At 42.5% G+C, this 24,625-nt stretch overlaps 1 protein-coding gene across 1 annotated transcript in view; it reads right to left on the reverse strand.

Moving 5' to 3' along the window:
• PIP4P2 (phosphatidylinositol-4,5-bisphosphate 4-phosphatase 2) overlaps positions 1 to 24,146 on the reverse strand; it is a 71,378-nt gene extending 47,232 nt beyond the window's left edge. Inside the window, exon 1 of the mRNA XM_055432029.2 lies at positions 23,955 to 24,146. Within this exon, the coding sequence (XP_055288004.1) occupies positions 23,955 to 24,060 (106 nt within the window). The 5' untranslated portion in view covers positions 24,061 to 24,146. The remainder of the gene's footprint in view (positions 1 to 23,954) is intronic.
• Positions 24,147 to 24,625: the final 479 nt, after the last annotated feature.

A 24,625-nucleotide genomic window follows, 5' to 3' on the forward strand; every position in this document is an offset into this window, starting at 1 on the left:
TGGTGGGCTTCCGTCTAAGGGGTCACACAGAGTCGGACACGACTGAAGTGACTCAGGAGCAGGAGAGTGAACCAAAGGCAGAATAACTGACGCAGAAGAACGGATAAGTGAGCTGGAAGACAGAATGGTGGGAATACATGAGGTAGAGCAGAATAAAGTATGAAAAGAAATGAGAACAGTGTCAGAGACCTCTGGAACAATATGAAGAACACCAATATTTGAATTATAGGAATCCTAGAAGAAGAAGATAAAAAGAAACTTGGGATGGGGCCATCTAACTATACCCAAAGAGACCTGACAATGTTAAACTCCTGAGTCACTCTGAGGCTCCTCTGTGAGTGAAACACAACATTCCTTCTTATGTCTGAGCATATGAGCCTGCTCTTAAAGGAAAACTGTAATAATCTCACCTGAAGCAGTTATCTTACAAGGAGACAACCACTGGCCTTGAGACCCATCTAAATACTTTGGTGCCCCAAGATTTATGAACTAGGATCAGATCTCAGTAAGCTTTAGGAGGACACGTACAACGTGTGACTCAGAAGGAAGCAACTTGTGCATCAAAATAATTGCAATGTTTTGATAATATATATTGTCAGAAACCCAGAGAATATATGTGGGAGTGAATCTTATAGGAGTGAAAGCAAAGATGATGGAATATAACACTGAATCAAACCAAATTTAATAATACAGGGTACCTGCCAGATATCTGGATTCAATGCTTTTTTGAAGCTGGAAGTGGCTCTATCAGTTTACTTGTTGATTGATGAGACTTGGCCTTACATTTAACGAGGCTGAGATGTCAAAACATCCCCAACATGATGCAGAAAAAGCAATCAAAGGTTTTAAGAAGTCAGGAATGTCAGACTGAATTTATCATAGGATATCTGTACCCCACAGCACACTGCATCCCCTGAGGGAAACCCCAAGTTAAAGTTATGCCTTTAACCACGGCAGTGATTTATACACGATTTAGAACAGAAGCGCTCTGCTGTGGTGGCTCTCTTACACAGGTCATGTATTCCGGTGCAGGGTGACTCCAAGTGAGATGATGTAATTCCAGAGTGAAGGTGGTCAAAGGGCAGCACCTAAGAGTCAAAGGCAAAGTGGGTGCATTTATTCTAATGGGAAAGAGTGGCTGTTATAAAATTTTGATCCACAAGGACCTTTGGCAGTGGCTCATTAAAACAAGCTTAAGAATGCAATGGATGGGTAACCTAGACAAATGTTACTTCTTCGTTATACATAATAGAAAAATCGCGGTCTTAAAACCAGCAACCTGACGAGTAGCCACAGTGGCGAGTCAGTCTTTTTACCCGTTTCCAGCAAAGGCAAGTTCACAGACACAGAGCATCTCTATTGAGGGTTTGATGATGTTTCTGAGAAACGGTCCAGCAACATTACTAAAAGTATATATTAGAAATCGCCGAGTCTTCCCTAAAGAGACCTGAGACCATTTACTAGAGTGACTGTTCACTAGGGAAAAAGAAAATACCCAGATATTTCCATTATTACTAGAAATTGGCTTGTAAATGTGCTAATTCTTCAAGACTCAAAAGTCCACTATAGCCCACCAGGTTATAGTCTGTCCCCTGGGCCACAGACTGGTATTGGCCCATAGCCTGTTAGGAACAGGGCCACACAGCAGGAGTGAGCAGCGGGCAAGCAAGTGACGCTTCACCTATATTTATAGTCACTCCCCATTGCTTTCATGACCACCTGAGCAGTAATCCAATGTTGCCACCTCCATCAAATCAGAGGCAGCACTAGATTCTCATAGGAGCATGAACCCTACTGTGAACTGTGCATGTGAGGGATCCAGATGCAGGAGAACAAGCTTGGGGCTCCCAGTGATTCTGCATTTTGGTGAGTTGTATAATTATTTCATTATATATCATAAAGCAGAAATACTGCGCACATAATAGAGATAAAGTACACAATAAAAGCAATGTGTTTGAAACATCCCAAAGCCAACGTCCCGCCGCTGCCCAACCAGTCCGTGGAAAGACTGTCTTCCAGGAAACTGGTCCCTGGTGCCAGATAGGAAAGGGAGTGCTGTTATAAACATAGTCTTACCCCAGATCCACCCGTACTGGTCTCAGTGGACCTGGAGACCCACTTTGAAGTTACTTTCCAGGTTCCTGAATATATTATTGGGGCAGACCTTGCTGTCAACCATCAAAAGACCTAAATTGACTTTCTGGTCCATAGCGTAAGGTAGGAAGGGTCACAAAAAGCAACTATCAAAAGCAACTTCACATCCCTAGGAGGACCACAAAGATAGTGCTGCTCTGAAAGTCACAGGAGTGGTGATAACTGTCACATCTTCGTCCAACTCATTTACTTACTAAGTTTGATGGTTGCTCCAGGGAAATTCTAGTTTTGGAACTGAGGAGACGTTATATAAGCCTCCTCGATGAGCTCTGATGCTAGAGAAAGCCAAAAGGCCTTCAGCTATAATTTGCCAAAAAGCAGCAGCAGTCAGCCAGGCCCTCTATGATGGATTTCCAGGGGTCAGTTGGCACTCAGTCACAAGTACTTAAGCATCTGTTCTGTATCTGGTTCTGTACTGAATGTATGTCAGAGGTGTCACCAGAAAAAGACATACTCCAGGGTCAAAGAGCTCACATGCTTAACATGTAGGAAAACAGTTAAAATGGCAAGTAGATTTTGGTGTGGTAAATGCTCGAATTAGGATGCACACACAGGGGATTTGGGGGGGTACAGAAGAGGGCATATAAATCCAACTAAGGAACAGTGTCGGGAGTGAGGAGTGGAGGAAGGAAGTGGTGACAAAGAGTCACTCTAGCACAATCTAGCATTCAAGTATTGCAACTTTTCTATGTATTTAACCATTAACTCCCTTCAAACAGGAGCCCCAGATAAACAGCTATACCTTATTAAGTTTGGTTGTGACATCAGCTTGGCATTAATGTCATCACTCTACATCCTAGTGCCTTCAGTACTGTTTGGAGGTGTTCATGGGAACCCATGGTAGATCCCGGACTTCCCCGGTAGCTCAGTGGTAAAGAATCCGCCTGCAATGCAGGAGTCGCAGGGGACAGAGGTTCAATCCCTGGATTGGGAAGATCCCCTGGAGGAGGGCATAGCAACCCACTCCAGTATTCTTGTCTGGAGAATTCCATGGACAGAGGAGCCTGGTGGGCTACAATCTATACAATCGCAGAGTCTGACATGACTGAAGTGACTTAACACACACACACACGATAGATCCCATGGCAACAACAAACTAGGCATTCTTATGCAGCCAGTGATGATGAGTACTGAATTCCACTATGGGTAATTGATCTGCTATTTTCCCCTCCCTGAGTGTTCTTAGGCATTTGGGTTGTATACTGCTATATAACTGAAGATACTGGCAAGAAATGCCCAATGATCTGCCAGTGACCAATTCCTGGATGACAAAAGCTTCTGCTCTATTTCTCATTAAGCAGTATTTTTACCTCATTCTAGTGCATTTCATCAGGGGCACTAGTACTTCCTTCTAGTATTGACAGTTAATAAATTACATATTCTTCTCTCATTTCATCAACTACTATGTTTATTTTTGTTGAAAAAAGGCATTTTTTCTGACTCTATATATGTGAAATCATATCGTTCATACGCATGGCTCCGTTCTTGTTGTTTACAATATTGCTTCCAAGAAAGTATGTGTTTCAAGAAAAATATAGAGATACTCTATTTTAGTACAGAAAAATAGTTTCCAAGGCAAAAAAATACTTGCCTAGAAATTTAGACGCTTCTCCTATAGCATGAGGAGAAAACAAATTCCTGCTCTGTCGCTCTTCCTAGACAGCTCAATTTCACTGTCACAGATTGTGCCCATTTTCTGAGGGAGGGAAAGCAAGCCACTCCTTTCCATATAACCAGGTATACACGCTAAATGGTAACTTGCAAGTTACAAGTATTCACGAATCACAGCTGTAAAATACATTTAAATATAACTGAACCCAGATTTTGCTTTAAAACATTTTAGATGAGAAAATATGGGGAGATAACTCAGTGTATGTGGAAAGGAACAAGCTCAGCTGGATTTGTATGTGTTATTTGCTTAAAGACATGAAACAACACAGCATGTTAAGCTCTGATGAAATTAGATGATACGATATATGAAGGATTATATTACACTCAGTAGTTTTCTATTTTGAAATATTTCACTCATTAAAAAAAATGACCTCCGGGAGTTGGTGATGGACAGGGAGGCCTGGCGTGCTGTGATTCATGCGGTCGCGGAGAGTCGGACCTGAACTGAACTGAAGGATTAATAGATTATAGACAAAAGTTGTTGTTGTTCAGTCACTAAGTCTTGTCCAACTCTTTGTGACCCTGTGAGCTGGAGCACACCAGGCTTCCCTGTCCTTCACTTTCTCCTGGAATTTGCTCAAACTCATGTCCGTTAAGTTGGTGATGCCATCCAACCATCTCATCCTGTCACGCCCTTATCCTCCTGCCCTCAATTTTTCCCAGATTTTCCTCAAAATCTTTTCCAACATGTCAGCCTTTTGCATCAGGCAGCCAAAGTATTAAAGCTTCAGCTTCAGCATCAGTCCTTCCAATGAATATTCAGGGTTGATTTCCTTTAGCATTACCTGGTCTGATCTCTTTGCTGTCCGAGGGACTCTCAAGAGTCTTCTCCAGCACCACAATTCAAAAGCATCAATCATCTGGTGCTCAGCCTTCTTTGTGGTCCAACTCTCACATCCATACATGATTACTGGAAAAACCATAGCTTTGACTATACAGACCATTATCAGCAAAGTGATGTCTTTGCTTTCTAATATGTTGTCTAGGTTTGTCGTAACTTTCTTTCCAAGGAGCAAGTATCTTTTAATTTCATGGCTGCAGTCATCGTCCAAAGTGATTTTGGAGCCCAAGAAAATAAAATGTTATTGCTTTCACTTTTCCCTTTCTATTAAAATATAAAAACTGAGAAACCACTAAAAAATCCTCCAGAAGTTAATCCATGAAGTGGGGGAGTTCCTCATGGTAGCCAGCTGGAAGTACAGTGGTAGAGCTTCTATCCAGCTTTTGTTCTTATGTTCTTCCAGATCCTTATAAAACCTTCACTCCCTAAGTGACTTCAAAATCACCATCATGCATCCTTCTTAGTTTTCTCATTCACTCATACAACTGATAACTTGTTCAATGCCTAGAAATATAAGATCAAGTGCAAGGGACTATGTAGAACTCAGAGATGAAAGATAACAAGAATCCTGTCTCCCTCCTTGTCTTCCTTGATAAGGTCATGTACACAAATAAGTTTTAAAATATACAGTAGAGACGTTGAGAGATATTGGTTTGGGAAAAAATGTTGTTCAGCAACAGAGATTAGAAAGGATTACACGGAAAGAAAGGACTTTGATGAATGGATAGAATTTGAATGCTTCATTTTCCAAAATCCCTTTCCTACTAACCTACCCACAGTAAGCAAAAAGTAAATCTTTGTCTAGAGTGGAGTAGAATAAATGATACTGGTATGAAGCAGTGAGTATGGTCTTAGGGAAAACACACACATAGTGATACATGTGTGTCTGCATCATTTCCCACGTGAAAACAGGATGCTTCCTATTCAAATCTTGACGAGCTGGAGCAATGGACTAAATCAAACACAAAGAAATGCAAGGTTCCACTCCAGGGACCTGTACAGAGATGTAGGGATAGGGTCTAAAAATTAGCATATGTTAAAGTACTCAGGGTCCCAGTCAAGGATAAAATCTACAAGAATCAATAACATAGTGTGGCCAAAGTGCTTTCTAATACATTAAATTTTTATAAGTAACATATTTTCATGACCCAAAAATCAATATTCATGCAAAAAATGTATGCTGAGAATTGTTACTCCAATTTCTGTGCTAATTTATCATGGCCCACTTCAAAGATTTCCACGTAAATCATTTTTTTAAAGTCCTTTCAGTGTTTCTTAAGCCTAATACAGGTAATATTAATATACACACACACATATTCTATTTCTCCATCTTGTGTAAAACAAACAAAAAAAAAGCCTTCATCGTTCTTCATCTGATGTTTTTCATTTTATTTTATATCCTGGCAATCAAGATTGCCGGGAGAAATATCAATAACCTCAGATATGCAGATGACACCACCCTTATGGCAGAAAGTGAAGAGGAACTCAAAAGCCTCTTGATGAAAGTGAAAGAGGAGAGTGAAAAGGTTGGCTTGAAGCTCAACATTCAGAAAACAAAGATCATGGCATCTGGTCCCATCACTTCATGGGAAATAGATGGGGAAACAGTGGAAACAGTGTCAGACATTATTTTTTGGGGCTCCAAAATCACTGCAGATGCTGATTGCAGCCATGAAATTAAAAGACGCTTACTCCTTGGAAGGAAAGTTATGACCAACCTAGAGAGCATATTAAAAGGCAGAGACATTACTTTGCCAACCAAGGTCCGTCTAGTCAAGGCTATGGTTTTTCCCGTGGTCATGTATGGATGTGAGAGTTGGACTGTGAAGAAAGCTGAGCGCCGAAGAATTGATGCTTTTGAACTGTGGTGTTGGAGAAGACTCTTGAGAGTCCCTTGGACTGCAAGGAGAGCCAACCAGTCTATTCTAAAGGAGATCAGTCCTGGGTGTTCATTGGAAGGACTGATGCTAAAGCTGAAACTCCAGTACTTTGGCCACCTGATGCGACGAGTTGACTCACTGGAAAAGAGTCTGATGCTGGGAAAGGTTGGGGGCGGGAGGAGAAGGGGACGACAGAGAATGAGATGGCTGGATGGCATCACCGACTCGATGGACATGAGTTTGAGTGAACTCCGGGAATTGGTGATGGACAGGGAGGCCTGGCGTGCTGTGGTTCATGGGGTCGCAAAGAGTCGGACACGACTAAGCGACTGAACTGAACTGAACTGAATCTTTCCATAACTGTACGTAGGACTCCCTCATTACTTTTCCAGCTGCACAGTGTTCCCGTTTATGTATATATCACAGATTATTGTGGTCGTTTTAAATATGGCTGCAAAATTTTTTGACACTCATCTACACTTGAGTTAGACTTGAAGTCTACATTTCTTCACCTTACACGCAGGTGACTTATAACTGTCTTGACCGATTAAGCATGGCAGAAGTGACTTCTCAGACTAGGTCATAAAAGATGTATGTCTTCCATGAAGCTCATCTTATTTTCAGGCATGTCTGGTAGGTTTCATAATAACCTATGTTCTCATTAGAGACTGTTAGTAAATGGAAATACTACTTTGGTTGTGCGAGGCATTGCACAAAGCATTCTATTTATGTAGAGAACCAGAACAGGATCCCTGAATTCTGTAAATTTGGAAAATATTAGAAATAATTTTTTATTAACTGGTAGAACCTATACAGCTCAGTAGAAATCAGCGTTTATTTGGGAAATTCCTATGTGTATGTGTGTGTGTTACTTGCTTAGTCATGTCCAACTCTCTGCAACCCCATAGACTGCAGCCCACCAGGCCCCTCCGTCCATTGGATTCTCCAGGCAAGAACACTGGAATGGGTTGCCATTTCCTTCTCCAAAAGGAACTATAGAAAGAAAGAAAGTGATGTCGCTCAATTGTGTCTGACTCTTTGCAACCCCATGGACTGTGGCCTACCAGGCTCCTCCATCCATGAAATTTTGCAGGCAAGAGTACTAGAGTGAGTTGCTACTTGCTTCTCCGGGAAATTCCTATGCTCTCGGATTAATAACAACTCAGATGTCTGTGAAAGTCTCTTATTTTAAATCTGTTCACTATCATTTCTAAGTATTGCTTTTCCTCTGGACGGTGAATCTTAGCACTTTAATCTCTGAAATTTTAAAACTTCACCTGTTCAGATGATGAACTATTAGAAACTTTCTGTATACTGGTTTTAAATTTGTATTATGGATATGCAAAGCTTAAATATTTCAACTTGACAAGGCATGAGAGGAAAAGAGATTTTTCCACTGCCTTTAGAAATACATGTTTTGAATCAAAGGCTCTAACTGGTCATGTGGCACATACAAATACTTTCTACAGAAGAAAAAATATCACATGCTAGTTGAGCTTCTGATGCTTAAAAGAGCTATGTAACACTCCGTAATATTCAATATATCGTCTTTGCAATTTTCAAAACTATACTGGGAGAAATAGTAATTTAGGTTAAAAAGGGACATTGGAAGTAAAAGAGTGAGGTAAAAACAAAGATAATAACCAGTCCCTTGGACAGGAAGGAGACCAAATCAGTCAATCTTAAAGGAAATTAATCCTGAATATTCACTGGAAGGACTGATGCTGAAGCTGAAGCTCCAGTGCTTTGGCCACCTGATGTGAAGAACTGACTCATTAGAAAAGACCCTGATGCTGGGAAAGACTGAAGCCAGGAGGAGAAGGGGACAACAGAGGATGAGATGATTCGATGGCATCACTGACTCAACTCAACGGACATGAGTTTGAGCAAGCTCCAGGAGATGGTGGTGGACAGGGAGGCCTAGCACGCTGCAGTCCATGGGATCACAAAGAGTCGGACACGACTGAGCAACTGAACAACGACAATATTTTAAAGTTATAGATATTTTTATCTTTCAGTTCAGTTCAGTTCAGTCGCTCAGTCGTGTCTGACTCTTTGCGACCCCATGAATCACAGCACGCCAGGCCTCCCTGTCCATCACCAACTCCCGGAGTTCACTCAAACTCATGTCCATCGAGTCGGTGATGCCATCCAGCCATCTCATTCTCTGCCGTCCCCGTCTCCTCCTACCCTCAATCCCTCCTAGCATCAGACTCTTTTCCGGTGAGTCAACTCATCGCATGAGGTGGCCAAAGTATTGGAGCTTCAGCTTTAGCATCAGTCCTTCCAATGAACACCCAGGATTGATCTCCTTTAGAATGGACTGGTTGGATTTCCTTGCAGTCCAAGGGACTCTCAAGAGTCTTCTCCAGCACCACAGTTCAAAAGCATCAATTCTTCGGCGATCAGCTTTCTTATCTAGATTCCTTACCAAGAACAATTATGTCATGAGATATAAAAGCAAAAGGGAACACACTATACTACTACTTCTCAAGTGGGAAATGGAGGCCTAGAGTTGTAAAGTAACTACTCTGAGGTCACAGCTATTAACTGACTGAAAGAATTCAAAAGTGCCAGGTCCCTTTAGGCCAAACCACATTGGGTGGCAGATCATCTCAGGCTACATAGGGATTTAGTTACACAATGCTTGAGGAACTTGCCCGAAGACCAGGAAGAGGAGACACATTTTTCTTTTCTTTTTTACATATTTATTTGTATTCTTTCGGAGAAAAAGAAATTCACTTTATAATAGGAAAGGAAAAAAATCTAGGGAAGTGCCAAAGCAACACAAACTCTGATGCACTCTCCACCAAACCTAAAAAAAAAAAAAAAAAAAGTAGAAAGTCTCTCAGAAGAACAGAGTAGCAGGCAGAATGCATTCCCTTTTAAAATTGATTAAAGGGTTGTCATTCTTAGGTTGTACAATATCTCTTCATCCTTATAAAAAGGAAACTTGTAACAGCTCAGCATAAAGCTGTATTCAGGGTTGTCTGCTTCCCTCCAAAGTGGAAGGCTTAGGGTTTCCACTGATCACTTCCCAGAAAGTTGCTTACCGCTCTGAAATATAGTTGTGAACACACATCCTGCTATGAGTCTCCTCTCTAACATCTGTATATATCTATCGAACATCTGTATCCATCTGGCAAATCTTGCAAGATTTTAACAGAATGCTGTACCCTAAAAGTCTTACATTTCTGAAGAGTCTGAAGAATCCTTGGGAATAAATGAGAAGCTGAAAGTATCATCTCCCACTACAGCAAAGTCTTACCATACATCTGATAGGTAACTGTTGAGTGAAATGTATTTCTCAGGCCTGATCTCTCCCTAGACTCCAGACTTGTATATCCAACTGCATACTGGACATTTTCAACTGAGTGATGACTGAAGGTATTTCACACTCAACTTGTCTGAAACGAAATATTTACTTCCACTGTCCTTCTTTCTTCTCATCCCCCTCCACACACCAAACTCTTCCGGGTTTCCCACTTTAGAAAAAAAAGTACAATTTACCTAGTTATTTAGGTCAGTTTTGGAAATTTGTGATTCCTTTCTTTCCACTGATTCAATCCTTCAGCAAGTTCTGCTGCTCTTTGCTTAAAATATGTCTTGAATCTAACCATATTTTACTGCTTCCATCACCTCCACCTTGGTTCAGAGCACCATTACCTCTCGCCTACTCCACTCCAACAGCCTCCTGATTAGTTTCATGTCTTATGAGGCTCTTCTCATTCCTCCCCCCCCACCAATAATTCATTCTGTAAACATCAACTAGGATGATCTACTTAAAGGTAAAACATTTCACATTTCATGTCTTCATCTGCTTCAAAATTTCCATGGCTCCTGTTACCCTGAGCACACAGTCCCACCTCTGATGGTGGCTGACAAAGCTGCCATGAAACCTGTTACCTGCCATCTGCCTCTACAAGGATAAAATCCTAGCCCCTGTAGCTGCTGACCTTCAGCATGCCCTGAAAGGAGGTCAGGGAGGCTATCAGGAATGAGGCATTCTGGTTTTGGAGAAAAAACTGGCAGAACAGGCCTTTAGAGAGGTAGGTTTTCTCAGGAGATTTTACGAGCCCAATTTCTTGCATCTTTTTTTTTCTAAACAGATGATTTTATTGAGTATTTATTGATTTTTCTTTTTTGACTGTGCTGAGTCTTCGTTGCTCTAGTTGCAGCACATGGGTGCTACCCTCTAGTCGCTGTGCAGGGGCGTCTCACTGCGGGGGCTCCTCTCGTTGTGGGGGCACAGGCTTCAGCAGCTGTGGGGCCCAGGCTCTAGAGCAGACGCTCAGTAGTTCTGGTGCAGGGGCTGAGTTGCTCCCAGACATGTGGGATCTTCCCAGCATGTGGGATCTTCCCGGCATGTGGGAACTTCCCGGCATGTGGGATCTTTCCAGCATGTGGGATCTTCCCGGCACGTGGGATCTTCCTGGTCCAGGGACTGAACCTGTGCCTCCTGTATCGCAAGGCAGATCCTTTACCACTGAGACACTAGGGAAAGCCCTTTGCACCTTCTCATATCTAGAAACACACTAAAATCATTAATGGAGAGACTTCTGCTCCTCATGACTAGCAGCAACATCCTGCCAAAATGAGTGCTTCGCTGCACACATACCCCTTTCACTAAAATCACATATATGCTGACCGCTGCCTTACCTCTCTGGAACAGTTCCTCAGGGCAATCTGAGGGGCTGTCTCCCAGGCTGTGGTCCCCATTTAGCCCCAAATAAAGCTTAACTCATAACTTTCACTTTGTGCAATTTTTCAACAGCGCTCTCTGGTCTGTCCTAGTCTAGACTGTAGCACTTTCTACCATACTTCCCCCAAGTCACCACCACACTCTAAACAACTGGCCTCTTTGTTTTAAAACAGCATGTTTTGTACCTGTTGCTCCAGCTGCCTGACACACCCCTCCCTTAATCTTCCGACTGATTTCAACTTCTTTTTCAGGCGTCTGAGCAATTGTCATCTCTGAGATATCCTTTCCTGAACACACTGCCTGAAGTACTTCCCATGCGGCCAGTTAACTATCCTCATGGCGCTTTATTCTCTTCAGTTTCTGGAACTGTAAAGCTCAGAGAAGGTATCTTTCACTGAAATGTAAGCTCCTGGTCACCTGGATCAGTGTAACAGGTGCTCAAATATTTGAAATGGTTGAATGAAATATTCCTTGATCAATGTTTTCAAGATATTTGGTAGAGCCAGGAGGCTATGCAGGCATCATAAAATAGAATAAAAGAATCATGGAGCTTTATTCATGGAGTCTGCTGAATAGGATTAAACAGAAAAGGATTATAATAGGAAACAGGTTTGCCAGAATACTGGAAAACTGGAAGAAGATATACTTCAGTAATGTTTGGGCTCTATTTTCCCTTCATAAGGATACGGTCTCAGTGAAGCAGATTTTGATTCAAGAACTGTTTTGTAAAAGCAGAGCACAGGGAACTATATTCAATATCTTGTTAATAAATTATAATGGAAAAGAATCTTAAAATTATATATATATTTATATAACTGAATCACTTGGCTATACACCTGAAACAGCATGGTAAATCAACAATATTTCAGTAAAAAACAAACAAAAAAAGAATTATTTGGGAAAAATCTCCTTAAATGGAGGATGAGCTCCAGCACAGCACGAAATCAAGCTTCCTACCTTCTCAGTGTCACAGCAGGTACACACCCTTACTGGGAGCTTCAGGTAGCTGCTTTCAAATATGCTGCCTCTACTTCCCCTCATTGTGACAACTGGTTTCTGGTGGGTTTTCAGAAACCTTGGCAAACAATGAGAATTTAATTTAATCCTACAGGAGCTAAGTGTAGCTCTCGGGGCCGACATTATCTGTTCCTGCCAATCCACAGCCAACCTTAAACTCTGCAAGGATTCAAGGAGGTTCAGAAATTTAAGACTGCCCCAAGAGATTAAAGAATGCTGGCTCAGTGCAATGGACCGAATGTGGTGTCCTCTCAACATTCATATGTTGGATCCTACCCACCTCCAATATGATGGTATTAGGAAGTGGGAACTTTGGGAGATAATTAGGTCATGAGAATGGAGATCTCATGACTGACACTGGTGTTCTTCTGAAAAGAACCCAAGAGAGCTCTCTTGCCCTCCTTCTGCCACATGAAGATACAATGAGAGGTCGGGGGTCTACAACCCAGAAGAGAGCTCTCACTAGACACCGAATCTGTTGGATCCTCCGTCCTGGACTTCCCAGACTCTAGAACTGTGAGAAATAAATGTTTGCTGTTGAAGCCATCCAGTCTATGGTATTCTGTTATAACAGCCTGAATCGAGACACTCTACAGCGTCTAGTGAAACTCTAGCCTAGTGTAGGAGGTAGCTCTAAGTGAAATAAACTTTGCCCCACTGTAAAGATGTTAAAGTGAGGAACCATTTTCACTTAGATTTCTTCAGGGAGAGGACGTAAGAGAATAACTAAAAATATACCTTGCTTGTTGTACAATTTCCAAGTAAGATGTACAAAGGCTCATATTAGATAACTTATCTCTCCAACCAGGAGTCAATTTATTTTCTAGTCACTGAAAACATTTCCTCAAGCAACTGTGAATTTACACACTTTTTAAAGTGAAACAAGGTGAAAAGGAAGTGTCAATGCCTTCTAAAATGTTTCATAGGTAATCTAAATTTGTTTTCGCAATAAAGGTGTATTAAAAAGTTGGTTTGAAGCTCAACATTCAGAAAACTAAGATCATGGCATCTGGTCCCATCACTTCATGGGAAATAGATAGGGAAACAGTGGAAACAGTGTCAGACTTTATTTTTTTGGGCTCCAAAATCACTGCGGATGCTGAATGCAGCCATGAAATTAAAAGACGCTTACTCCTTGGAAGGAAAGTTATGACCAACCTAGATAGTATATTAAAAAGCAGAGACATTACTCTGCCAACAAAGGTCCGTCTAGTCAAGGCTATGGTTTTTCTAGTGGTCGTGTATGGATGTGAGAATTGGACTATAAAGAAAGCTGATCGCCGAAGAATTGATGCTTTTGAACTGTGGTGCTGGAGAAGACTCTTGAGAGTCCCTTGGACTGCAAGGAGATCCAACCAGTCCATTCTAAAGGAGATCAATCCTGGGTGTTCACTGGAAGGACTGATGCTAAAGCTGAAGCTCCAATACTTTGGCCACCTCATGCAAAGAGTTGACTCACTGGAAAAGACTCTGATGCTGGGAGGGATTGGGGGCAGGAGGAGAAGGGGACGACAGAGAATGAGATGGCTGGATGGCATCACTGACTCGATGGAGGTGAGTTTGAGTGAACTCCGGGAGTTGGTGATGGACAGGGAGGCCTGGCACGCTGTGATTCATGGGGTTGCAGAGTCGGACACGATTGAGCGACTGAACTGAACTGAGCCTCTTTATTGAAGTTGATTTGAGGTAATTTTACGATTAAAACAAATGTATATTAGCACATTACATTAGATGGAAATGAACATTTTAAAAAGTATTTGCATATAAACATATCTAAACAATTCTCAACAAAGTCAGTGATAACTTTCATGACACTAAATTCAAATGACATTTTTTAGATTGTATCTATTTGTTCTTGTAGCTTTTGACATGTTTGATCATTCCCTTCCTGAAATGTTTTCTTTCCCTTGATTCTGTAATAGTATAGTCTCCTGGTTTTCACCCTATATCACTGGAAGAAACTTATCAGCCTTTTCGCAGGTTCATCTTAATGTAGCTGGTCATTGAATGCGGGAGTTTCTCAAAGCTCTGTCCGAGGCGCTCTCCTCTTCTCAAGTTTTTTCTCTCTAAGTGGTCGCACATAAAGCTTCCAACTTTTTAACATTTCAGTACACAGAGAAAATGATCATCTTTGTATAGATACTCAGAGCTGGAGGCCACTGGCCTAAAGGCTTCTGCTACTCCACGGGTAGAGGATAATTAACATCTTAACACAGGTATGTTCTATCTCATCACAATCCGTGGCACACTGGTGCAGATCTGGGCAACTCTAAATCAAGATCCATGTATTTGGCTATCACCAATATGTAACACAATTTTATATTTTCAGCCCAGGCCTCATTATTAGCCCTGCACCCCTAGATCCAATTGCCTATGTGACATCTGTTTTTGGATATTGGAAAGTACCTTAAATACATCATGTCTAAAACTAAGCTCACGATTTGTGTTCTTCAAAACTTGGTCCTCTTCTGGTATCCTCTGTGTCTCAGTGTAAGCACTCATACCAGGCTGCACAAGCCAGAGTTCTAGGAAACAGCCTGACACTTCTTTCTCATTCCTATATTTAATCTATCATCAGCCCCACGTCAGCAATTCCCAATGTCTTCTTATCTCTCCAACTCTACCACTACCTGAGTCCAAGTTATCATCATGGCATCCAGTCCCATCACTTAATGGCAAATGCTAACTGCTACTGCTAAGTCACTTCAGTCGTGTCCGACTCTGTGTGACCCCACAGACGGAAGCCCACCAGGCTCCCCCATCCCTGGGATTCTCCAGGCAAGAACACTAGAGTGGGTTGCCATTTCCTTCTCCAATGTGTGAAAGTGAAAAGTGAAAGTAAAGTCGCTCAGTTGTGTCTGACCCTTAGCGACTCCACGGACTGCAGCCTACCAGGCTCCTCCATCCATGGGATTTTCTAGGCAAGAGTACTGGAGTGGCTTGCCATTGCCTTCTCCGATAATGGCAAATAGATGGGGAAAAAACAGAAACAGACTTTATTTTCTTGGGCTCCAAAATCACTGTGGTTGATGACTGCAGCCATGAAATGAAAAGACACTTGCTCCTTGGAAGAAAAGCTATGACAAACCTAGACAGTGTAGTACAAAACAAAGACATTACATTAAAGGCAAATGTCTGCATAGTCGAAGCTATGATTTTTCCAGTAGTCATGCATGGACATGGAAGTCGGACCATAAAGAAGGCTGAGCACAGAAGAATTGTTGCTTTTGAACTGTGGTGTTGGAGAAGACTCTTGAGAGTCCCTTGGACTGAAAGGGAATCAATCCTAAAGGAAATCAACCCTTAATACTGGAAGGATCGATGCTAAAGCTGAAGCTCCAATACTTCGGCCACCTGAAGAGAAGAGCTGACTCATTGGAAAAGACCCTGATGCTGGGAAAGATTGAAGGCAGGAAGAGAAGAGATGACAGAGCATGAGATGGTTGGATGGCATCACTGACTCAATGGATATGAGTCTGAGCAAGTTCCAGGAGAGGATGAAGGAAAGGGAAGACTGGCGTGCTGCAGTCCGTGGGGTTGCAACTGAGTGACAGAACAACAAATGCTCCAGGGGAAGAGCAAAGAAAAACCTCCAGAAGGAATGAAGAGTCTGAGCCAAAGCAGAAACAATGCCTGGTAGTGAAAGTAAACTCCGATGCTATAGAGAACAATATTGCATAGGAACTGGAATGTCAGGTCCATGAATCAAGGTAAATTGGAAGTGGTCAAACAGGAGATGGCAACAGTGAACACTGACTTTTTTAAATCAGTGAACTAAAATGAACCGGAACGGGCGAATTTAATTCAGATGATTGTTATATCTATGACCATGGGCAAGATTCCTTTAAAAGAAATGTAGTATCCCTCATAGTCAACAAAAGACTCTAAATGCAGTACTTGGGTCCAAACTCAAAAATGACAGAATGATTTCAGTTCATATCCAAGGTAAAAAACTCAACATCACAGTAATCCAAGTCTATGCCTGAACCACTAATGAAGATGAAGCTGAAGTTGAACTGTTCTATGAAGACCTACAACACATTTTAGAACTAACAGGAAAAAAAGATGTCCTTTGGAACACCGGGGACTAGAATGAAAAAGCAGGAAGTTAAGAGATACTTGCAGTAACAGGCAAGTTTGGCCTTGGAGTACAAAATGAAGCAGGGCAGAGGCTAACAGAGTTTTGCCAAGAAAACACTCATCACAGCAAACACCCTCTTCCAACAACACAAGAGAAGACTCTACACATGGACATCACCAGATGGTCAATATAAAAATCTGACTGATTATATTCTTTGCAGCTGAAGATGAGAATCTCTATACAGTCAGCAAAAACAAGACCAGGAGCTGACTGTAGCTCAGATCACGAACTCCTTATTGCCAAATTCAGACTTAAATTGAAGAAAGTAGGGAAAACCACTAGGCAATTAAGCCATGAACTAAGTCAAATCCCTTATAATTATACAGTGGATGTGACAAATATGTTCAAGGGATCAGATCTGATAGAGAGTGTGTCAGAAGAACTATGGACAGAGGTTCACAACATGGTATAGGAGGTGGTGATAAAAACCATCCCCAAGAAAAAGAAATGCAAAAAAGCAAAATGGTTGTCTGAGAAGGCCTTACATATAGCTGAGAAAAGTAGAGAAGCAAAAGGCAAAGGAGAAAAGAAAAGACATACCCATCTGAATACAGAGTTCCAAAGAATAGCAAGGAGAGACAGAGTCTTCCTAAGTGAACAATGCAAAGAAATAGAGGAAAACAATAGAATGGGAAAGACTAGAGATCTCTTCAAGAAAATTACAGATATCAAGGGAAAATTTCATGCAAAGATGGGCACAATAAAGGACAGAAATAGCATGGACCTAACAGAAGAGTTCGGAGAAGGCAATGGCAAGCCACTCCAGTACTATTGCCTAGAAAATCCCATGGATGGAGGAGCCTGGTAGGCTGCAGTCCGTGGGGTCGCTAAGGGTCGGACACGACTGAGCGACTTCACTTTCACTTTTCACTTTCCACTTTCACACATTAGAGAAGGAAATGGCAACCCACTCCAGTGTTCTTGCCTGGAGAATCCCAGGGACGGGGGAGCCTGGTGGGGTTCCGTCTATGGGGTCACACAGAGTCGGACACGACTGAAGTGACTTAGCAGCAGCAGCAACAGAAGAGTTTAAGAAGAGGTGGCAAGAATACTCAGAATAATTATACAAAAAACGTTTTAATGACCCAGATAACCATGATGGTGTGGTCACTCACCTAGAGCCACAGACACCCTGGAGTGTGAAGTCAAGTGGGCCTTCAAAAGCATTACTGTGAACGAAGCTAGTGGAGCTATTTCAAATCCTAAAAGATGATGCTGTTAAAGTGCTGCACTAAATGTGCCAGCAAACTTGGAAAACTCAGCAGTGGCCACAGGACTGGAAAGGGTCAGATTTCATTCTAATCCCAAAGAAGGGTAATGCCAAAAAATGTTCAAACTACCACGCAATTGCACTCAATTCACATGCTAACAAGATAATGCTCAAAATCCTTCAAGCCTGACATCAACTGTCTATGAACCAAGAACTTCCAGATGTTCAAGCTGCATTTAGAAAAGGCAGAGGAACCAGAGATCAAATCGCCAACATCCATGGATCATAGAAAAAGCAACAGAGTTCCAGAAAAACATCTACTTCTGCTTCATTGACTACACTAAAGCCTTTGACTGTGTGGATCACAACAAACTGTGGAAAATTCTGAAAGAGATGGGAATACCAGACCACCTTACCTGCCTTCTGAGAAACCTGTATGCAACTCAAGGAAGCAATAGTTAGAAATGGACATGGAACAATAGACTGGTTCAAAATTGGGAAAGCAGTACGTCGAGGCTGTGTAATATCACCCTGCTTATTTAACTGATATACAGAGTTCAGTTCAGTTCAGTTCAGTTCAGTCGCTCAGTCGTGTCCGACTCTCCATGACCCCACGAATCACAGCACGCCAGGCCTCCCTGTCCATCACCAACTCCCGGAGTACACTCAAACTCATGTCCACAGAGTCGGTGATGCCATCCAGCCATCTCATTCTCCGTCGTCCCCTTCTCCTCCCGCCCCCAACCTTTCCCAGCATCAGAGTCTTTTCCAGTGAGTCAACTCGTGGCATGAGGTGGCCAAAGTATTGGAGTTTCAGCTTTAGCATTAGTCCCTCCAATGAACATCCAGGACTGATCTCCTTTAGAATGGACTGGTTGGATCTCCTTGCAGTATAAGGGACTCTCAAGAGTCTTCTCCAACACCACAGTTCAAAAGCATCAATTCTTCGGCGATCAGCTTTACATCATGTGAAATGCTGGACTTGAGGAACTCAAGCTAGAATCAGGATTGTTGGAAGAAATATCAATAACCTCAGATATGCAGATGATACCACCCTAACGGCAGAAAGTGAAGAAGAACTAAAGAGCCTCTTGATGAAAGTGAAAGAGTAGAGTGAAAAGCTGGCTTAAAACTCAACATTCAGAAAACTAAGATCATGGCATCCAGTCCCATAAGTTCATGGCTAATGGATGGGGAAAAAATGGAAACAGTGCCAGACTTTACCTTCTTGGGCTCCAAAATCACTGTGGACAATGACTGCGGCCATGAAATTAAAACACACTTGCTCCATGGAAGAAAAGCTACGAGAAACCTAGACAGCGTAGCAGGGACATCACTTTGCCGACCAAAGTCCATCTAGTCAAACTATGGTTTTTCTTGTAGTCATGTATGGATGTGAGAATTGAACCCTAAGGAAGGTTGAACAGCAAAGAATTGATGCTTTTGAACTGTGGTGCTGGAGAAGACTCTTGAGAGTCCCTTGGACAGCAAAGAGTTCAAACGAGTCAATCTTAAAGGAAATCAACCCTGAATATTCATTGGAAGGACTGATGTTGAAGCTGAAACTCCAATACTTTGGTCACCTGATGCAAAGAACTGACTCATTTGAAAAGACCCTGATGCTGGGAAAGATTGAGGGCAGGAGGAGAAGGGGATGACAGAGGATGAGATGGTTGGATGGCATCATTGATTCAATGGACATCAGTCTGAGCAAACTCCAGGAGATGGTGAAGGACAGGGAGGCCTGGCAAGCTGCTGCCCACAGGGTTGCAGACAGTCGGATACGACAAAGCAAAAGCTGGAAGACCTCTTGTGGCCTAGTCTCCAAAGTCATCCAGGTCTCTATTACAATATTCTGTAGGCTAAAAGCAATCACAATATCAGTCCAGATTCAAGGAGAAGAACTAGTCAAGGAGTTGAATATCAAAAAGCATAGTTCTTAGGAGAGGAAGGAAAGTCTTTGGAGAGCACGAACCACAGCACCCTCTCCACTCCCATTCCACAGCTCATCTCCTATTGCTCTTTCCACTCTGACCACACCGGCCTTCTCTCAGGTCCTGGTACTCACCACCCTCTATCCTGATACACGCTTTTGCTCATATCCCTTTTTTTCTTTTAGCTTAGTGTGTTCTTTTGATCCCCAGTTTGCCAAATAAACTACAGTGCAGCTTTCATACCTAAATCAAGTCTGAGGAAAGCCTTTCCTGACTTTCCTAACCAGGCTAAATCTTTTCATGATATCTTCTATACTCTCAGGGCACGGGATATATTTTTAGCACTGTCCTCTTCCCCACTGCACTTTGTATTTGTCTGAATGGCTACGTAATTTTTGCCTCAACATCCCCCACTACCCTGGAAGAAGAGCCATGTCTGTTTTTCCTTTCTTACCACAGAGCCTGGCTAGTATTCCAGTATTCACTTTCTGAATAAATAATAAACAGAAATAAACTAAACAAATGAAATATCTCTGTATAACAAAGTATCCTTTTCCCTACTGACTTATAGTGAAGTAGATAATCATATTCCCATAGTCAATGCATAAATAATTAGACAACCCAAATATAAACCATTTTTCACAGATGACGTCTCATGAATTTAGATGTCAAATTCATCTGCCACATCCTACCAATAAAATTAGCAGATGAAAGCAAGTAAATATAGCTAAACAGAGTAAGTTTTGTGGTATTTTCTAACCTCCTTTCAAATGAGGCTAAAACTCTTTGGTTTTAATTTCTATGATTTAAAAAAGCAGAAAAGTATACAAATGGAGAGGTGATTTCCTGCTCTACACAGGAATCCAGTACTGATAGCAAAGACCACTAGAAGCATTCTCCTTAAAAACCCAGGGGGATTTGATGCACAAATGAAATGAGACACAAATATGAACTGCCTCCCACTATGTTATCAATAAAAAAGTGCAAGTGTCAGTTGCTCAGTCATGTCTGACTTTTTGTGACCCCGTGGAGTGTAGCCTGCCAGCTCCTCTGTCCAGGGAATTCTCCTGGCAATAATACTGTAGTGGGTAGCCACTCGCTTCTCCAGAGGATCTTCCTGACCCAAGGATCAAACCTGGTCTCCTGCATTGCGGGCAGATTCTTTACCATCTGAGCCATAACTTGTCTATAAGTAAACATTCTATCAAGTTTCTATTTGAAATTAAATATTTCATCTTGTGGGATCTCACATTCTTATTCTTAGAAAGTTACACAAATGGTGAAAGGTTGAATTGGAGGAAATATTCACTGTGCTTAGTCATTCAGCTGTGTCCGACTCTTTTGTGACCCCATGGACTGTAGCCCATCGGGCTGCTCTGTCCATGGGGATTCTCCAGGCAAGAATATTGGAGTGCGTTGCCATGCCTTCCTGTAGAAATCAAACTTGAGTCTCCCACATTGCAAGCAGATCCTTTATCATCTGAGCCACCAGGGAAGCCCAAATATTCACTAGTTATGGCTATTAACCCACCTATAATTACCCAGACTTTAAAATTATTTTGTAGAAGTGGTTAGTAGCTGTAATATTCACTAGTTATGTTTTTTAACCACTTCTACAAAAATTTTTTTAAGTCTGGATAATTATAGATGGTAATTATCATAAGCCAAAGTTCTTTATCAAAAAGTACGTTTTATTTCTGGTCTTTTGAATCCCAAGCCTCTCAACTCTAATTGATGTCAACTACTGAAAATATTTGGTCCGGTGAAAGACTGTTTCTTGCAATCTGAAATGATTCAACCATGTCTTTACTTATCCCTTCTCCATATTTCAATGTGGATTCCACGAGGGCCTGAATTTGGTTAGTTTTGTTTACCTAGAGCAATCTCTGGCGCATTGTCCTGACCAGTGAATTACTGGGTGAGTGACTAGCACTGGTCTTCTAGAATCAGATCCTCTGTTTTTCTCAAAATATTTATCAATATTCTTGTTTGTTATTTATTAAGAAAAAATATTTTGCCAAAATGCAAAAAAAACGCCTTTTACTTATCATTTATGGTTCTTGCTTCCTGGGTATTATGCCATATGAAATTAGTGTTTCTAATTATCCAACCGGTTTCAACGACCAGTTAAGAAAAAAATTCTACAATAGGTGGAAAGAGCTTTTGGCTAAGTCCATTGTTAAGAGCAAGACAACAATCCCAAGTTGGAAGACCTGAGTTCAATCCCTGGGTCAGGAAGACCCCCTGGAGAAGGAAATGGCAACCCACTCTTACCTGGAAAATCCCATGGTCAGAGGACCCTGGTAGGTTACAGTCCACGGGGTCAAAAAGAGTCGGACACGGCTGAGTGACTTCACCTTCACCTTTCACTGTTCTTGCCTCTCCCAGAAATGGAATATTAACCTAATTAATCAGGAATCTCCTGATCATCAATAGTGAGACAACCCGCCTGATAGAGTCCTGCCATCCTCTAAAGAAAAGTGACCTGCCACAATCAATCCACCTTTTGCTAGTATAATTTCCTTTTTCCACTGCCTTTTGCCTATATCAGTCTTCAAAGTTTGTACTGATAGCTCCTCGGAGTTCCTTTCTATATGCTAGATGTGATGCTGCCTGATTCATGCATCAATAAATGGAGTCAATAAGACTTTTAAAATTTACTCAGTTGAATTTTGTTTTATAACACAATGAATTTCTTTGTTTGTTAAAAGTTTTCTGGAATAAAACTTCATTTTCTTAGTGACTGAGCTGGAACTTTTACCTTATTGTGTGATTTCAGAAGTCTTATCAAACAACTTCATGGCAAATGATAAAGAAGTCTACAAGCAGATCCATGAGTGTGACCATTTTTGTGGGATAATTTAGCTATTATTTGACTAAAAATTAAAAAAAGAAAAGGTACCAGATAGAGGGCATGAAAATCTGTTATAAAACTGTTTCTTAAACCTAAACTCTCTCTTAATAAATTGTCAAATATTTTGTCTTAAAAAGGTGACTTGATAAGTTGAAACAGTCATTAATAAGTGTTTAAACCTAATGGAGACTATAAAATTTAGATAATAGTAAATATATTAACATCAAATTGGCCCATGAAAGGAAATTCCCCCAAGTGGTCCTCGAACACATCTTTAATGCAGGCCAACAAACATGACTTGCGGGTTTTCAATATGTGAGTATCTGTACCATTAGCACCTTATTTCTCAGCTCATCACTCACACTGAATTATTCACCACTAAACATGTTTCCTTGGTCCTGCTTCTTGTTAGGTGTGGATTAAGATCTAGATTGCTGTTCTTAAAGTTACAAAGTGCTAAACAGAAATTTTAAATACTGGACATGTTCAACCTGCTCTGCAGCTGCTCCAATTTCAGACTTGAACTTAGAAAAAGTTGTGCTACAAGAAACATGATCCACTCACATTTTCAAAAGCATTAATGTGTGCCTCCTTAACTGCTCACATTTACCGAAAAAAGAGAGATACACAACCTACATTTGCAAGAGCCATATTTGACCAATCTTTTCACTAGTCTAAGTGTTTTTTCGGTTTAGCCTTCCATTTCCTATAACCCCTGAGTCTGCTTTCCAGTTATCTTTAACTCCTGACTCCTCCTTATTTCTACTATAGGCTTAGAACAAGGATAGTTACTGGAATAATTGAATAGTTGGCCAAATAGATTCCCCCTCATTTTCTTCAGATTCCATTGCCATCAAATCTTTCTTAATTCCACCTTGAGAAGAGAAATAAAGAGAAATATGCAATGTTATCGAGTCCATTTCAGTCTCAGATATGCATCAAAAATATTCCATCTTGCCTTCTACTCCTTTGCATTTACCACTCAGACTAACACATACTCCTTACAAGCAGGAGTAATAAGGGCAGGGGTTTCAGATATATTAGCAACGTCCATTTGACTGATTCCTTTTGGTAAGGCAACTCCCTGATTGAACGGAGTATGGTAGGAGATGCATATTTTTCAAACTAAGCCCTTTCAAGGACAGACGCCAAGGTTGAGCAGTACTCCCGGCTTCTCGGCCACCCGAAAGGAACTGTGAATGACTAGGGAAGATCTGCAGCAAACCATCCAGATGCAGTTCAGGAGCTGCTGCGAAACAGCAAAGCCCAGCCTGGGAAATTCATGTCACATCCCGTACGTGGGTCAGAAGTGGCGAAGTACAGACCCACAGAGCAGTGGATAAGACGGGGTGCACACGCACACATCCCATACCGGGGGGGAAGAAGGGGCGACACACACACACACCCCAAACGACGCCCCGAGGAAGCCGGGGGGCTCCCGGGCAGGCGGGCTCCGCTTCGGGGGCACCGCCAGCCTCCGCCTCCCATCGCGGTCTGCGGAACGCCCGAGGCTTCTCCCGGCGGAGTGCAGAGGAGCGCGCCGGCCTTACCTCGGGGGCTGCTGTCCTGGAGGTACGGGGGCGCCGCGGGAGTGGCACTCCCCGAGGGGGGCGCGGGCAGCAGCGGCGAGCGCTCGTCCACGCCGTCAGCAGCCATGACTGCGGCAGAGGCGGCCGCGCAGGCCGAGTCCCGGCCCCGGAGGCGGCGCCCGCGCCGGGCCGCTCGCAGGACCGCGCAGTGTCACACGGAGGGAGGCGGCGGGCGGGCCGGGGCGGGGCGCGGGGGCGGGCCCGCCGGGAGGCCGCGGGGGGCAGGGCCCGGGGCGCCCAAAGCACGGAGGAGCTGGTGGATGCGGGGGTCCCGAAGGCACAGAGGAGCCGAGTGGGAGGCAGGGGCCACCGAAACCTCAGAGGAGCTCATGGGGGGCAAGGGCCACCATAAACACAGAGAGCCAAGTGGGATGGAAGGGCTACCAAAAGCAGAGGAGCCAAGTGGGATGCAGGGGTCACCGAAACCTCAGAGAAGCCAAGTGGGATGGAAGGGCTACCAGAACCTCAGAGGAGCCAAGTGGGATGCAAGGGTCACCAAAACCTCAGAGGAGCCAAGTGGGATGCAGGGGTCACCAAAACCTCATTGGAGCCAAGTGGGATGCAGGGGTCACCAAAACCTCAGAGGAGCCGAGTGGGATGCAGGGGTCACCAAAACCTCAGAGGAGCTGAGT

This window comes from Moschus berezovskii, chromosome 16, assembly GCF_049115385.1.
Source record: "Moschus berezovskii isolate FMDL1 chromosome 16, NW_MosBer_1.0, whole genome shotgun sequence".
Classification (NCBI taxonomy): Eukaryota; Metazoa; Chordata; class Mammalia; order Artiodactyla; family Moschidae; genus Moschus; species Moschus berezovskii.